The sequence below is a fragment of the Callospermophilus lateralis genome, chromosome 17, assembly GCF_048772815.1.
Source record: "Callospermophilus lateralis isolate mCalLat2 chromosome 17, mCalLat2.hap1, whole genome shotgun sequence".
NCBI lineage: Eukaryota > Metazoa > Chordata > Mammalia > Rodentia > Sciuridae > Callospermophilus > Callospermophilus lateralis.
Window position 1 is genome coordinate 51,112,452 of NC_135321.1, and position 16,095 is coordinate 51,128,546.

At 37.2% G+C, this 16,095-nt stretch overlaps 1 protein-coding gene across 2 annotated transcripts in view; it reads right to left on the reverse strand.

Annotated features, from left to right (window-relative positions):
* The window catches only part of Myom1 (myomesin 1), a 129,978-nt gene that overhangs the window by 73,117 nt on the left and 40,766 nt on the right, over positions 1–16,095 (reverse strand). For both annotated transcript variants that reach the window (XM_076837381.2, XM_076837382.2), the window contains exons 6-10: positions 15,093–15,185; positions 13,270–13,358; positions 13,081–13,143; positions 9,279–9,443; positions 4,956–5,117 (exon numbers count right to left, since the gene is read on the reverse strand). In XM_076837381.2, coding sequence (XP_076693496.2) covers positions 4,956–5,117; positions 9,279–9,443; positions 13,081–13,143; positions 13,270–13,358; positions 15,093–15,185 — 572 coding nt within the window. The remainder of the gene's footprint in view (positions 1–4,955; positions 5,118–9,278; positions 9,444–13,080; positions 13,144–13,269; positions 13,359–15,092; positions 15,186–16,095) is intronic.

Sequence of the window (16,095 nt, forward strand, 5' to 3'; positions counted from 1 at the left end):
CTTAAAATGACTAGAGCACAACAGGGAAGCAATATAACACAGTGTTTGGTTTCCAGTGGCTGCTATGTAGCACCGACCCACAGAACTCACTCAGTGAACATGAACCCTCTCCACCCATCTGCCCTGCTCTCTCCCAGCCCTCCAAATAGCCAAATGTTCTGTAGATTTGATTACCCGGGTCAAAGATTAGCCTGCTCCTCTTTATCTTTTGACCTCTGACACAGACCACTAATAACTTTTTTCAAAATGTATGTAATTCTATTGTTGGTCTATTATAAAAGTAGTGCATGATTGTAAAATAAATAATAATAAATATTGTTTAGAGCTCCTTTAATTCCATACTTTAGAGATAACTACAACTAATATTTTGGCATAAGTCTAGGTTTTTTTCTATATATATAAGCTCAAAAATGATTATTTTTGAATTAAAATAAGATTGTATTATATTGTTTGATATAAACTCTTTTTCTTGATAAGTCTCTATCAATAAATATAAGTATATATAATCTTTTTGTATTTATTGTTTACATAGAGCATGAATATACTTTATCATATACTTCATTATACATATAAATATGTATTTACATATATTTCATATAACACACACACACACACTTTCATATACCACATATATACATGTATAAATATACACACACTTTACAACTCCCATATTGATAGATATCTAGATTTTTTTTTCCAGTTTTCCCAAATACAAACATTTTTTTCACTTTTTCCTATTGAGTTCCTAGAACTAGAATAGTTGGAAATGTGTGCTTTTGATACACAGTGGCAAAATACCTTCAGAAAAGTTGGGCCAATTTATATTTACCAGCCATGTCTGAGAGTGCCTGTTCTTCCATTCCCTAAGCCCAGGATTTTAAAAGCTTTTTGATCTTTCCTATATGGGAGATAAAAATATTCTTATTTCAATTTTCATTTCTTCAATTACTTTTTTCATATACTTATTTTCCATTTGCAATTCTTCCTTCATGACATTTCTATCCCACACTTTATGACTACCATTCTACTCATCTCTGTTTCTATGTATGTGTGTGTGTTTGCACCTGTAGTGTGTGTGTGTGTGTGTGTGTGTGTGTGTGTGTGTGAGAGAGAGAGAGAGAGAGAGAGAGTGAGAGAGAGAGAGAGAGATCATCAGTTATCTCTGGATGGTAGACAACATATGGATGGCTTTTCTTTAATTTCTTTTTTGCTTATACATATCATCTATATTTTCACAATGAACACATATCTATGTAATAAAATCTTGGCCAAATGTGTGCAGTTTTGCAAAGTGTTTCTGCAGACACCTGGTGGCTTTTTATACAATTTTTATACACTAATTATGGTGTTGCAGAAACTATTTTCTAAACAGCAAAAATACCAGAGTTCTTACAAAAAAACAAAAACAAAAACAAAAAAAAACCACTTAAAAACAAAAGACTTGAAATGGCTTCATGCAGCTTAGTGGATACAAAGTTTTAAAAACAAAGCCTCAATTAAGACTCTTTGACAGCTGGAAAAGTGATCTAGGCTGAGGCTTGAGTTCCAGGTCAGTGAATTCCAGGTCAGCCTGGACAACTTGATGAGATCCTGTCTCAAAATAAAATTAAAAAGGGCTGGAGGTGTAACTCAGTGGTAGACCACCTGCTTAGCATGTGCAAGACCCTGGGTTCAATCAACCAGTAATACTAGAAAAAAAAAAAAAAGAAGAAGAAAAAGCTACTTTGGAAATTTCTTTAAAAAGTTAAATATAAATTTATTATATGATCCAACAATTCTACTTGTGATTATGTGCCCAAGAGAAATGAAACAATAGGCCCACAAATATGAACACAAATGTTCATAGCAACATCATTCATAATAACCAAAAAGTGAAAAAAAATCCAGCTGTCTATCAACTGGTGAATGTATTGACAAAACAAAGCACATCTATACATTGGAACACTGCAAAAAAGGAACATATATGTATTACAAGATGAATGAGCCTCACTACATGTTGAATGAAAGAAAGCAGACAGAGAAGGCCACAAATACCCCAAAATGTCCAGAAAGGCAAATCTGTAGAGACAGACAGTAAATTAGTGGTTGCCAGAGGGTAGACCGAGTATGGGAGAGAGAAATAGGCAAGAGATTAGGAGTGATAGAAATATTCTAAAAGTGGGGTTGGGGTTGTAGCTTAGCAGTAGAACGCTCGCCTAGCATGGGCAAGGCCCTGGGTTCAATCCTCAGCATCACATAAAAATAAATAACTTAATTAAAGATTGTATCCAACAACAACTTAAAAAAAATAAATAGAAAAAAGAAATATTCTAAAAGTGAATTGTGGGTGACGGTTGCAAAACTTTATAAACACATTAAAGGTCATCAAAATGTGTATTTACATGAGTGAATCTTATGGTATATAAATTGGACCTCAATAAAAATGTTTAAAAGACCCTAACATACATATCATTTGAAATAAACTTATAAGTTACAACCTTTTCTAAGAGTTGTTACATTCTCAGTGCAATGGCTGAAATGGATCTTTACATTTATCTACTCAATCCTCTCACATCAACATCTGATAAATTTTAGAATTTTTCCATTTCCTTCATTTGTGAATTTAAAAATTGGCTGAAGTCTAAATTTTAAATTTTGACACCTCTTTCCTGCTTCCCAGTCTAGTTCGTCATGCAATCTGAGTAAGACACTGTGAAATGCTGAGGAACCCTGGACCATGTCAGGGTTCCCAGAAAAAGTCCACGCAGGAAGCACAAAGGTATGTGGTTTGTAGAGTACCTGGAGATGTTTGCTAGTTCAGCTAAGACAACTGAGACCAGAAGCAAAGGCTGCTTCTTCAGCCCTTATCTAACCAGGTTTATCCAGGTGGGTTGGCTTAACAAATGGACTTGCTGATGAGTTCCAGTGAGTCAATTTCACTGCAATTTTGCAGAAGGCTAGCTCCTCTCTTTCCCTGGAAATACTGGACTTTGCCCATGATGCTTTTGTGGAAGAGTAAGACTGCCACATTTTTCAGATGTTGTAGATATTTCTATATCTTTTCCAGTGGCTGGTCTGCAGCAGATTTCAATGGTTATTTATAACTGTTTAACACGGATGGTAGAGTAGATTGTTAAGTGTCCCCGATAATCACTCTTCCTATTTCTCTTGGTATTGGAAACTCTGAGCTGGGAACACCCTGGTCCCCTAGAGGGACTAAACACCCAGGGTGGGGGCTGCTCAGTACTCTGTTCACAAGCAGATGTGATGTGTGCCACTCTGCCTCTCCCCCTCCACTTCCTTTCCCTTCCTCTCTGTAAGCTGGAAATGGGAACCTGGACAGCACTGTGGGACAAAACAGAATAATGGGACCCAAGATACTGAATGACCACAGTGAGCAGAGTCATCTGGTCGACCACCTACCTCTAAACAGATAGACATGAGAGAAATAAACTTTTTGTTGTTTCATTTCAGCAACTTAACCTGTACCCTAATTAAAATCCTGGGTAATGTGTTAGAAGACCTGTATCCTAGATCTACTTCTGCTCCTGAGTAAATTTCTGTACTTATTTGAGACTCCGCTTCTGCATCTTAAAATTAGGGGTTGGATAGAATGGGAATCCCAACTATCGTTGTGCCACAAACTGCTTGGATGAGCAGATAAAACCTAAAAGTTCCTTCAGAGAAGAATACCTTTCAATGCATAGAATGAAATACATGAGATTACAAAAGAAATCAATCATATTTAAATACAGTTCCAATCACAGACCTTATGGTCTCTGTGGGCCCCAATTCAGGGCACCTGAATAGATATTTGATCAAAATATATCTGAGTTTATGATTCTATCTAGTGCATCCGAGATAAAAATTAGTATGTCTGTGTTGTTTGTAGTTTAATTTTTCTGTGTATTGTGATGTTTTGACATCTTCAAAAACTTCCAATATTTAGGAACAATAGCCAATGTTTAGGGACAGCAAAGAATGCAGACTGAAACATGTCTTTGGTATGCTAATCAACCAATCCAGAGCCATACATCCATTATCTGGCCCATATATGCAAGGAGGCAATATTTCTCTGCCTTCAGCATCCCTGGTCCAGGTACCAGATAACAAGAGACCACCCTTGGAGCTCAGAGCCTACCAAAATTAACCAAAGTAACCAATTTTCAACTCTTCACCTTGCTCTACCCTGCCTTTCATGAAATGACAATAAAGGTCATAGGCTAGGCTCTCTCCTTGCTACGGCTCCTTCTGCCTCCTGACCAATCAAGATGTCTTCCCATGTGGCCCTGCTGTGCCTCCTGTTTCTAGAATCTGTGAGTACAATAAGCTCTGTCTTTCTTAGTTTATCCTGTGTCTCCTCTTGTGGCTGCACCTAAATGACATCACACACAAGAACACAGAACACACCCTGGTAGCCTCAAACCGTTAACTGTCATCCGAAGTGCTAGGATCCCACATTCCACTTGTATATATCCAATCCATTCAAGACACCACTGAAAAAAAGAAAGCTTCACCAAATTGACAGTTATAGAATTAGGGTGGCACCCCATTTCCTAGATCATCAAAACCAAATTCATAAAGAAAGGGCTGCAATGAAATATTAAATTTCCTCTTTGACATACATATTAAACAGTGAGTTCCAAAATAACATATCTTCTTTTGTGGCAGCTTCTACAAATTGAGATGGCTTTCTATTTCATGAGAATTTAGCATCTCTACTCAATCATTTATAGAAAACTCACTGAAGGTGTGGGAAATCCACCATCTGGGAACCAATTACCTGTGTATTGGTGCCTTCAGGGATCACCTTTTATGCTAGATCTGATTTTACCTAAAATTAATACTCCTATTCCAGATAATCTGGAAGAAATTTCAAATGGCTCTCTCATCATTACAAAAAAATGTTTGGATACATTGATTTGGACTCGGTGTTTTAAATATGGTTGGGTGTTCTCCTTTATGCTGGGTCTTACCTCGAACAAAGACATAAGCGCTATATTGTTCATAATATTCTCCCATTCGAACACGGATTGTATAAAGGCCTTCATCTTCTTTGTTGAGATGAGAAAATGTCAGCGTTGCCCGATCTCCACTCCAGTGTGTTTGCACCCATTTGGATGAAGAAATAGGTGCTCCTAGAAATTTTAAAAAAATATAAGCAAATTAATTGATTTCCCCCCTCTATTCCTATTTTTCTTCCCTCCCTCTTTTTTTTCCTTTCTATATTGAAAGTTATTTGACACTTAGAGGAAGTCTGTAGAGCTTTAAGACCTTCTTCCTTCTTTACATTAGCAAAAATACCAGACAGAGGTGAGGACCCTGGGTCAGACACATAATTTGCATCGCTCAGTAGAAAAATTAAACTGCCAATCCCCATGTTCCAAAGATAGAGGAAAAATTCAGTAAAAGGTATTAAATTATAAGATTTTTGCTTTGGAGTTTTTTATTATGTATAAAACATAATAGGGGGTCATACAAACTGCAAAAAATAATATTTTGGTGTCATAATTTTATATACAATAAACAATAGTACTAATGGGTCATCTTGATTGATAAGATATTTATGGCTTTTCTGCAAATTTATTTACAAAACGTATGCTTTGAGCAACTTCATTTTTAATCAACACAATCAAAGCAATGTCAATCACTCTGCAAATGCAAGCTCACTAATGAATTTGATTAAGTTTTTATTTAGAGAAGGATTTTTTTGCTGATTTAACTGTTACTGGAACAGTTAATGAGTATAATGTAGGCTATGAAAACTTTGGGTTAACTTTTGGAAAATCTTTTTTAAAATACAAATCTTAGTACTCTAGAACTGATGATTCTGGAGAAACAATTTTTCTAAAAAGATTTAACTCCACACAAATCAGTTTCACATAATTCTGAATTTAATTTTAAATGTAAATTTACACATTTGCATTTTGATATTTTCTCTGGCATGTCCTCTAACATGAGGCAGGCATATAAGAAATAAAAAAATAATTTGTGATTTTTATATAATTTGAAATACTTGTTTATGCTTTCTATTACTGTATCTAATTACAAGGAAAAGTTAACTTTAGGACTGTCCTCCTTGTATAATTGGTTCACCCAAAATTCATATGAAAATCATGTTCTTTCCATCAAATCCTAGAATCCTTAAATTCAATGTGTATTTCTTTTCTTGTCTTTTGTGCTGGTGATTGAAAATAGGGGTGCTTTACCACTGAATCACATTCCTTGTCCTCTTTTTATTTTTTATTTTGAGACAGGGCCTCACTAAGTTGCTGAGGCTGGCCTTGAGCTTGTGATCCTCCTGCCTCAGCCCCCCCAAGTTTCTGGAATTATAAGTGTGCACTACCCCACTCACCTCAATGTGTATTTCTAAGCCTCAAAACCAGAGACTCTAAAGTCTTTGAGGAAGTCTAACTGCCTTATGCATGTTACTGCAATGTCCATATGTGTGCTTTTATATATAATATTTAACTGACAAGGTTTATTGCTTGCTTGTTCCTGTCCCAGTGCTGGGGAATTAATCTATGTGCAAATTCCATAGAGATGAGTTGTGGGGACAGAAAGGGAAGCTGGCCTCCCACTGTGTATGTCCATACTGTATCTACATAGAATCCCTCCTTTCCGCTGGGGCCACAGCCATAGTCACCATTGCTTCTGGGGATGGTGCCACTGCTGTTGCTAATTCCTACCTGAGCCAGGTCCTGGTCCCCAGAAGCATATTAAAACCCTTAATGTTCTAGACCGTCCAGGTGCTCACATATATGCTTGAAAGTCAGGGTCATTCCTTGGTGAGTGTGCTACCCACAGTCCACCACACTGAGGGCCTGAGTCTCTGTGTGGCTGCACTGCCACTTAGTGTATGTCCTCTAATTATGTACATGCTCCATAGACCCATGGGACTTTATGTGTAAAACACAAGTTCAAAGATAAAATGATTAACAATAGGGCTGGGGTTGTGGCTCAGCAATAGAGCGCTTGCCTAGCATGTGCGAGACCTGGGTTCGGTCCTCAGCAATCACATGAAAATAAATAAATAAAATAAAAAAGGTATTGTATCCAACTACAACTAAAAAATAATAAAAATGATTAACAATATCAAGATGGTGATAGCAGAGCATTAAACCAAGCTCAAGTCCCTTCCAGAGTGGTCCTGTGAGATAGGACAGTTTGCATGCCCAAAAAAGTCAGTTCTGGAAGGGCCTATTTCAGTCCCATCACTTTCATTAATGAATCACTTAACCTTTCTGGGCCTTAGTTTTTTGTTTTTTCTTTTTTCATAAACAAAATGGAATTTGAACTATCATCAAATCCCTAGTAGGAAATACCACAAAGCAGCCTCATTAACTATTTTTTTCTTTTACTTTTCTATGTATTTCTGAAGTTTATTTTATAAAACAGTTAAGCAGAAAAAACTGTCTGATAACCTTACTAATGACACAGAATAGCTAAATGTGTCTTGAATTTTACAGTTAAAAAAATCTTTATTTTCTTTCTTTCTTCCTTTTTTTATGTGGTGCTGAGGATTGAACTCAGTGCCTCACATGTGCAAGGCAAGCGCTCTGCCACTGAGCTACAACCCCAGCCCCAAATTTTACAATTTTTAATAACTTTAAAGTCTAATCTTCACTAGAAATAAACTTGATGAAGAATTTAAGATAAATCAAAAGGGATGCTGAGAGTTTCCAGGTCCGTTTGTTATTCTTTCTGTGACATATCTTCTGTCAGTTGAGAGCTAACACAAGACTTGCCTTGTACCTAAGGGGGAGTTGGATTCTTTAGCAGCCATGCTGTTTTTCAATATCCAGACATAAAGGGACACAGAAAGGTCAGAGAAAGTACAAACTTTCCTATGAGTTTTGTTTTTCAGTATTAGAGCTCATGTTTCAGCAATATAAGTGGAGGCTCCGGATAATAAAAAGAGCTTAGGCCTCAGAATGACCACCACCAGGTCTGGAGATCTCCTGCAGCCAGAATTTGGCTGCGTGATTTACTGCAATGCTTTATTCTCTCCAGACAGTTTCAATGTCATCATCTATTGGGTGAGATAACCTGGTGTAGAAACTCGGTACTTTGGATCTAATATTTAGGATACTAATTTAGATTGTATTATTATTTTTTCAAATATTTTTTTAGTTGTTGTTGGACACATGCCTTTATTTTATTTATTTATATGTGGTGCTGAGGATCGAACCCAATGCCTCACACATGCTAGGCAAGTGCTCTACCGCTAAGCCACAACCCCAGCCTCAAGATTGTATTATTTAGTAAGTTCAATGCTTCAACTAATCATCGTATTTTGATATTTTTTTCCCTTCCCTCCCTTCTCTCCCCTCCCCTCCCCTCCTCTCTCCTTTACTTTTCTTTATATAGACTTTAACCAGACAGGATTTAAAAGGGGAAATAAAAACCTTATTTCTTACTCACACTAAAGTATCATTGCTCTATAACTCTTTAAAATAAAGTAAAGCTAAATAAAGTGTTTTAAAGCCAAAGTTAGAGGAAAGGACAGTGGAACGGTTTTCTTTCTGTTCTACCAGTATTGGTTTTAATCTACTATCAAATGGAAGATCATTTTATCTACTTTTATGTCCTTAAAGAGATGTCAATGTAGGTTGCATATTTTATATGTAGAATGTACTTATAAAGAGCCTTTAATACATTAAAACAGAAGTGAAGGTCTGAATTTCCTCTTAATTGACTCTGATGTATAATAACATCATAAATTTATTGTTTCATAGAATATATATATATATATATATATATATATATATATATATATATACACATATATTTCCAGAAATTTCTATGTCATAAAATTAATTTGAAATTAAATATGCTTTTTAAAAAAAAAAATTCTTTCAATTGGTAAAATACCCTTCCTCACAAACCTATCACTTATACCATAGAGATTTTTATTTTTTAGTACCAGGGATTGAACTTAAGGTTGCTTATCTACTGAAACATACCCCCAGCCCTTTTTTATTTTTAATTTTTGAGACAGGATCTTGCTAAGTTGTTTAGGGCCTTGCTAAGTTACTGAGGCTGGCTTTGAACTCATGATCCTCCTGCCTTAGTTTCCTGAGTTGCTGGGATTAGAGGCGTGCACCACTGTACCCAGTGAGGTTTTTTTGTTTTTTTTTAATCACAAATATATTATAAAAGTGTTACTGCTTTTATGTCTATGTAAAAACATTTTAAACATACAGCAGGTTGTTCTCTTCCTGATAAGCAGATCTGCAATCTGGTCTGCAACCTTTTGTGGGTAAGAACCTAAGTGAGAATTTGTTATGAAGACTCACCATTTCTGTACCACTGGACCTCTGGCTGGAAATGTTTGATTTCAGGAGTGATGACTACCCGACATCCCAGACTCATTGTCTCTCCTTCTCTCCCAAAAGACACATCGAATTTGTCATCAAAGTGGATCTCAAACTTGGATGCATAACCGTAAGGGGTTACAGCAACTGAACACAACAAAAACAAATATCAGTAATCTCTTTCTTCTTCTTCTTCTTCTTTTTTTTTTTAAATCCAAGATACACAAGCATTTGCATAAAAACAGGCAAAAAAAAGTTGTAATAAAGACTGGTCAAATGATTTATCTGGGCAAAAATTTAGTTTCATATAAGAAGTAGGTAGAACATCCACATACCATATTGATATGGGAACTCTTGCTTCATTGATCATGGAAACTAAACACTTAGTTTCATTATTGTGATGAACAAAATTTAAAAGGTCAGGTTTAATGTCTTGAATGCAAACTAATATCACATTTAGTCTAGACTTAATAGAGAGCAACATATGCACTTTTTAATTTTAGATTTTGAGTTATACTATACTGCTGTACTCTTGGGACCAAACAGCCACATCAGTTACTCATAAAAATAGTTTTTCAGTAAATTACTTCCTTTTTTTAGTGACTTGTTTTTTTTTTTTTTTTTGGGGGGGGGTACCAAGGATTGAAATCAGGGGCACTTAACCACTAAGCCACATCCCCAACTCATTTTTGTACTTTATTTAGAGTTGTTTAGTGACTTGCTAATTTGCTGAGGCTGGCTTTGAACTTGTGATTCTCCTGCCTCTGCCTCCCAAGTGGCTGGAATTATAGGCATGTGCCGCTGTAGCTGGTTCTTTAATGACCTAAAATTTTTAAGTATTATAAAAACGTAAATGGAAGAAAACTAAAGTTTAAAATATATAGCTTTAAAAAAGATTATTCTCAATGTATAGATTGGATAAATGTCTGTATCATCAAGTCTCCTCGATTTTAGTTTCTCTTTCCTCAAAGGAAAGGGGGCAGGAAAGAAGTGATGACTTAGTGATTTCCTAGGAAACACGGGTGAAATTAAAATTCAAACCCAACTCTCAAACTTAGGCCCTTTCTCTTTATGTTTCATTTCTTTTCCTAACTTCCCTTTGAAAATGCAACCTAGCATTGGGTTCAATTTTGCCAAGTATTGTTCCAAATATTTAATAGCGATCAACGCAGTTAAGCCCCATAAGAATCTTCTCAGGTAAGGACTATTATTATCTCTATTTTAGAGTAGAGGAAAGGGAAGCCTAGAGGGTTAAATAACTGCCCACATGTACCCACATAGCCAGACTCACTGTACTGGCAGGATGCTCCCAGAAGCTTTGCTCTCTACCAATAAAATGCACTACCTTGAACTGGGGTGTCCCCACAAAACCACTAACCATTGGTGAAACAACTTCTCTCCTAAGCGCGTCTCCCGTCTGCCTCATTTCTAAGTGATGATGTTCCACTGAGAACCAATAAGAGAGTAGATTTGACTAACTCTTGCTCAGCGTTGGAGGGCTGGGCTGGTTCCAGTGCTGCCTGAGGTTTTGAAACCAATAAGGAGGTTCTACAGTGACCTGAAAGCTCCGGCAAGCAGTCTCCAACTTCCAGGTTCTTTCTAGACCTGAGATTAGACTGTCTGGGGTGGCCTTGGGGTTCAGCAGGAAGCCAGCTTTACCAACCAGAAGATAAAATAAACATCTTTCCTTAGTCACTCCCTCAACCCTTTGTCCTGTGGACTTTCCATTATGGCAAAAAACGGTTTAGGGTAGGGTTGGGAAATCTGTGGGCCACATATGGACTTCCTCCTGTTTAGTAGCCTTAGGAATTTTTTAAAAAAATTTTTTGATGGTTGAGAAAAATAAAAAGTAAAAGAATATTTTATGACTGAGAAGCCACAGGAAATTGAGAAGCCATAGGAAATTCAAACTCAATGTTCATGGCTAAGTGTTTACTGGAACTCGGCCACACTCCTTCATTTCCCTACTGTTTATGGCTGCTTTCATGTTCAGTGGCGGAGCTGAGTTGTTGCAACAGACACCATATGGCCCAGAAAGCCTAAAATATTTACAATCTAGTCCTTTACAGAAATGTTTGCCAAACCCTGGCTTAAAATACTGTTTAGAATTAAAAAGACAGGCTACAAGTTCTTTTTCTACCACTGTGTGTGGTCTTGTTCCATGATTTAAACTCCAATCTCCTTCCTCATCTGGGTAGCTTAGAACAAAATGCACCTATTTTGTAAGCTTTTGATGAGCTTTAAGTGCATCAGTACATATAAAAATATCTTATTATAGTGTTTAGAACAACCAATTAATACATGTTAACCATTAGAACAAAACCAAGGGCAGAGAGCTTTGTCTATGATATTTAGCAGCATATTCCAAGCATTTAAACCAGTACCTAATCACATAGCAGGTACTCAATAAACATCAGTTGAAAGTGCGAGCCCTCTATCTTCTATTAGGAGCAATTGTTAAGTCAGAAGCCAGTCAGAAGAGGCTCGATAAAGATGATCAGGAAGAGAAGTAGGGTAAGTTGGGCTTTAAGAATCTGGCTTGACAGGAAAGAAAATGTAGAACCATGAACTATGTATGAGATGGTGATGGAAATGAGCAGGATACATTCAGATGATAGTGGAATGATCAACAAGCCAGTCTTGGGATTTTTGAGAGGTTAAGTCATAGATTCAAGTTTCCCACTATGTCATCTCAATTTAAATCAAGTGATGGAAAAAGGGCATGATTTGAGATGGGCTCCTTCCTCACTTCTACCCATCATCCCCACCCACACATGGAACTGGTACTAATGATTATAACTTGGAATATTAAAATAAGGGCCATCCCATGAAGTCAGTGAAGTAGGCATCTACAGATATATATAACTAACCATTTAGGTGAAAGACTGACCTCTGAGAAAAGACCTTCATCAACCATTTTCCAAACCACCATGCGTTGTTTAATGTGTGGAAACGTGTTCAGGCTTGACTGCCTTTTTCAGCCTGAGCATTGTAAGCATATAAGGATTTCAACAACCATAAGGAGTTTAATTTTAAAATATGAATAAGTTCTCATATAGATAAAATGATTGAAGTTCACAAATTTTCAAATTATCACTGGCCAAAATATTTTGAATAGTTTATTGTTTAACCACATTTAGACTGGATTTAAAAAATGTACTTTATAAGTAGATGTATTTATTGATTCATTCATTATCAAATATCTATGCTGTGCCAGGCAATGGAGTTCAGAGATAAAGGGTTCACCCTTGCCTTCAAGTGGCTCAAGGACCGGTAGGAGAGATGATAACGTAAGAGTTAACCGTGTCCCGTGTCACAGACATCAGAGGAGGAGCCATGGCCTCACTGAGGACACCGACTTCTGACTGAATGGGACAAAGGGATAGAGTGGAGGTCAAACATGGTTCCTCAAGGGGGTGATGCTGACCTGAATTTTTAAGGATGAGTGGAATGTTGTGATATAGAGTAGGGGGCGTGTGGGGGAGTGTGTGCGCACACGCAGCGTGTTTAGTTACATCACTCTGCTCAGGTTTGCATAATGATCTTTCTCGGTTTTAACACAAGAAGCCTATCATATCTGGATTTCCAAGTAATTTGACCCCAAAAGAAAACAGTAACCAGAGAATCTAAAACAAGCAAAAACAAAAGACTCACAAAACTTAATGCATCCATCCTTGCATATATTATATTACATATAGTATCACTTAATTCAGCATTATAGAATAGCTTATTATGCTGTATTTTACATAAAGATGACATTTAACAAATATATTATTCAACTTACAGCTGAGGGGCATGGTAGAAGCCCCAGCATGGAAACGAGTCTCATCAAATTCTCCTTTATATCCTAGAAAAGAGAAATACATGTGAACTGATTCAAGATCAACTTACTGATTTTTTTTAAACAATCAGAAGAAATTTTGTTAAAAGAAAAAAAAAAACACTTTGAATAAAACAAATGCAGCAAACCTACTCTTTACCACAACAGACGCATATGCTGAAAGCTCTCCTTTAACGTTCATTGCTGAGGCCCGGTATTGAGCCGTGTCTTCAAAATCACATCTGGAAGAACATATAGAAACAAATGGCCATCACAGTGACAGACCTGGGTGGAGGTCAAACATGGTTCCTCAAGGGGGTGATGCTGTCCTGAATTTTTAAGGATGAGTGGGCACTCCTTGCACATACAGCACACTGTCACTCAGTGGCCAACATGTGGCTCTTTAGGGCTCTCCATGAAGCTACTGTCTCTGGTCTGATTACCTGTGGGATTTCATACAGAGCAAGGGACCTACTGCATTTCATGCCAGGAGCTCAGTGGGAACAACACTACAGTAAACTTATCTAAAGCAGTTTTGGGAAGAGAAAATGTCCAGCCACGTGCTTTGTGGTCCCAGAGGGTCTGGCCTCCCTGCTGCCCAGTCTTTGTGGTGGGTTTCAGTCTGGAGGCACAGGAAAGAGAAAGAAGCAGCCTCTCCTTAGAGATTCCCACAGTTTCCCTGAGCCATAAACCTGAGCGAGGTTGGTTTCACATATGGTTCTATGTTCTAGTTTCAAAACATCAGTGAGTGTTTACGCTCCAATTTTACTACCATTCAGATGCACTTGGAATTTCAGCCTACAGCCTAACCCAAGAAATGCCCATTGGCATGTCTTATAAAAATGGAATTAGGGAGAGAGGGATCTCACAGAGAGAGAGGAACCGGCTAAGATTTCAAAGCAGGCTGTTTTGTATCTCATCCCACCAGTTCCCCATGTTCTCCATTGTTCTTCAGAGTTTGGTTTCATTTGTATAAATTTACTTCTTCTTATAGAAATTTTACAGACAGCAACAGAACCCAGGAAGGCAAATACAGTAGTCTGACTCATAGTTTTTTAATTTTGAAAGCAGCCACATTTTTCATGGTTGCATCAGTAGAACCACCCTCTGGAAGAAGTGGTGTGACTTAGATCAGAGTCAGTGCTTGGTGAACAACACAGGCCCCTGGGTTCTGTTTGAAGCCTGGTGTCACTTGGGCCAACACCTCTGATCTGGGGAGAAGAATACAAATCTCTTGAGAATGGAATGATGGAAATTTCACTTGGACATCTCAGTACCCCATGGCTTTATCTGAACTGAAAAGGGTTGGAGCTTGTTTAATTTTATTTTAATCCATAAAATTTGGTGTGGGTTGCAAAACCATTTGGGGAGACTTGATAAACCTTTGAGGACTTGGAAATTTTGATGTGGGATCCATGCTCAGATTTTGCTTTAGATTTGTGCTTTACCCTCAAACATCCCAATGTCTCATCGCTTCGCATACATAGATTGACAAGGCACATGGTTTTCCAGAGCTCCTGGTGAGCTGAAGGAAAGACAGAACCCTATCTCCAAGTCCAACCTTTCAATGCCACCTACCCCAATCTCTAAGGCCTTTTATTGATTAAAATCAAAAGAGTATGACGATGATGTTGATTTAGGACTCTGAAAGGATAACTGGAGAGAAATGACTATTTATACAACATATTTTCTTGCTGATGTCTATGGAAATTTGTCCAGTAATGAAAATATGAATAAAAAGATATGAATTAATTTTTCTCCTCATCTTTGACTAAACTCGAATATAAAATCACACTGGGAGGCAGTGTGGGCATGGTAAGGGTTAGTCGTGAGGATCACTTGTGGGTGTGTAAGAAGCTTCCTATTGTCATCAGGCTGCCCCGGGAGGAGAAGCAGAGAGCGACTGTTAACTGGGGTGGTGACAAACTTCCAGAACGATCATTGGATGACACACATAAACATTGGTGTTCTCTTACGTGTTGATCTCCAGAGTGTGCATTCCATATCGACTTTCAATAATATACTTTCCAGGGTTTGCATGGACGTTTATTGGCACCTGATTTTTATACCTGTAAGATGATGGAAATGAAATGAATCTACTGATGTGCAAATAACTACATGATTAAACACACACATCCAATTCTTGTTTTTGCGGGATGCCTTCTATAAACAAGGCCCGTGAGGTAGCAGCAGCATCTATTTAATAAATGCAAATTATATTAGTTTAAAGAAATGCACTTGCAATACAGTAAAAGTTCTTGCTGAAGTACTTTCCATTCTTCCATAAAATTTACTTGAAAAACATGAACTATTCAGAACAATATGGATGAATCTTATGTACCTCTTGTTAATGGAAAAACCCAAATACAAAAGAGCACAGAGTGTAATAAGTGCAAAACCAAAAAGACCAGATAATGCAGCTGGAGTTCAGGATAGTTATTTCCTGGGGTAAAGGCTGGGGTGTTAAAAAAAAGCTTCTTGGATACTGATAAAGTCTGGCTTCTTGATTTGGGTGCTGTTACGCAGGTTTCTTGTTAGAGGTGTCCACAGTCTAAAATTCACCAAAACTCTATATTTATATGTAACATACACTGTGTTGTGTATGTTATGTGTCAATAAAAAAAAGCTAAAAATTGACCATTGTTGACATAACAATGGAGGTTTCATGTTTGGCTCACTGTGTGAGATAAAAGCAAAATGTTCCTCTTGCTAACATTCTTGCAAGTCATTATTCAAAACAACGTCATTATACTGAAAGATCATTATATTTAAGTGGTTTATTCTATGTCATAAAAAAACATGGTTCTTACTTTGGAAAAACTTATAAAGTAAAAAAGGAAACTCCTCTCAAAAGCTAAAAGCTTCTCTTTTTCTGACTGTTCCATGGGTGGTTAAGCCTCTCAGTCACCAGAGGGTGGGCTGAGCCACACGTCTGTAAGTGGCACCTGAATTCTTTCCATGTCCTCATGTTCTCAGGAG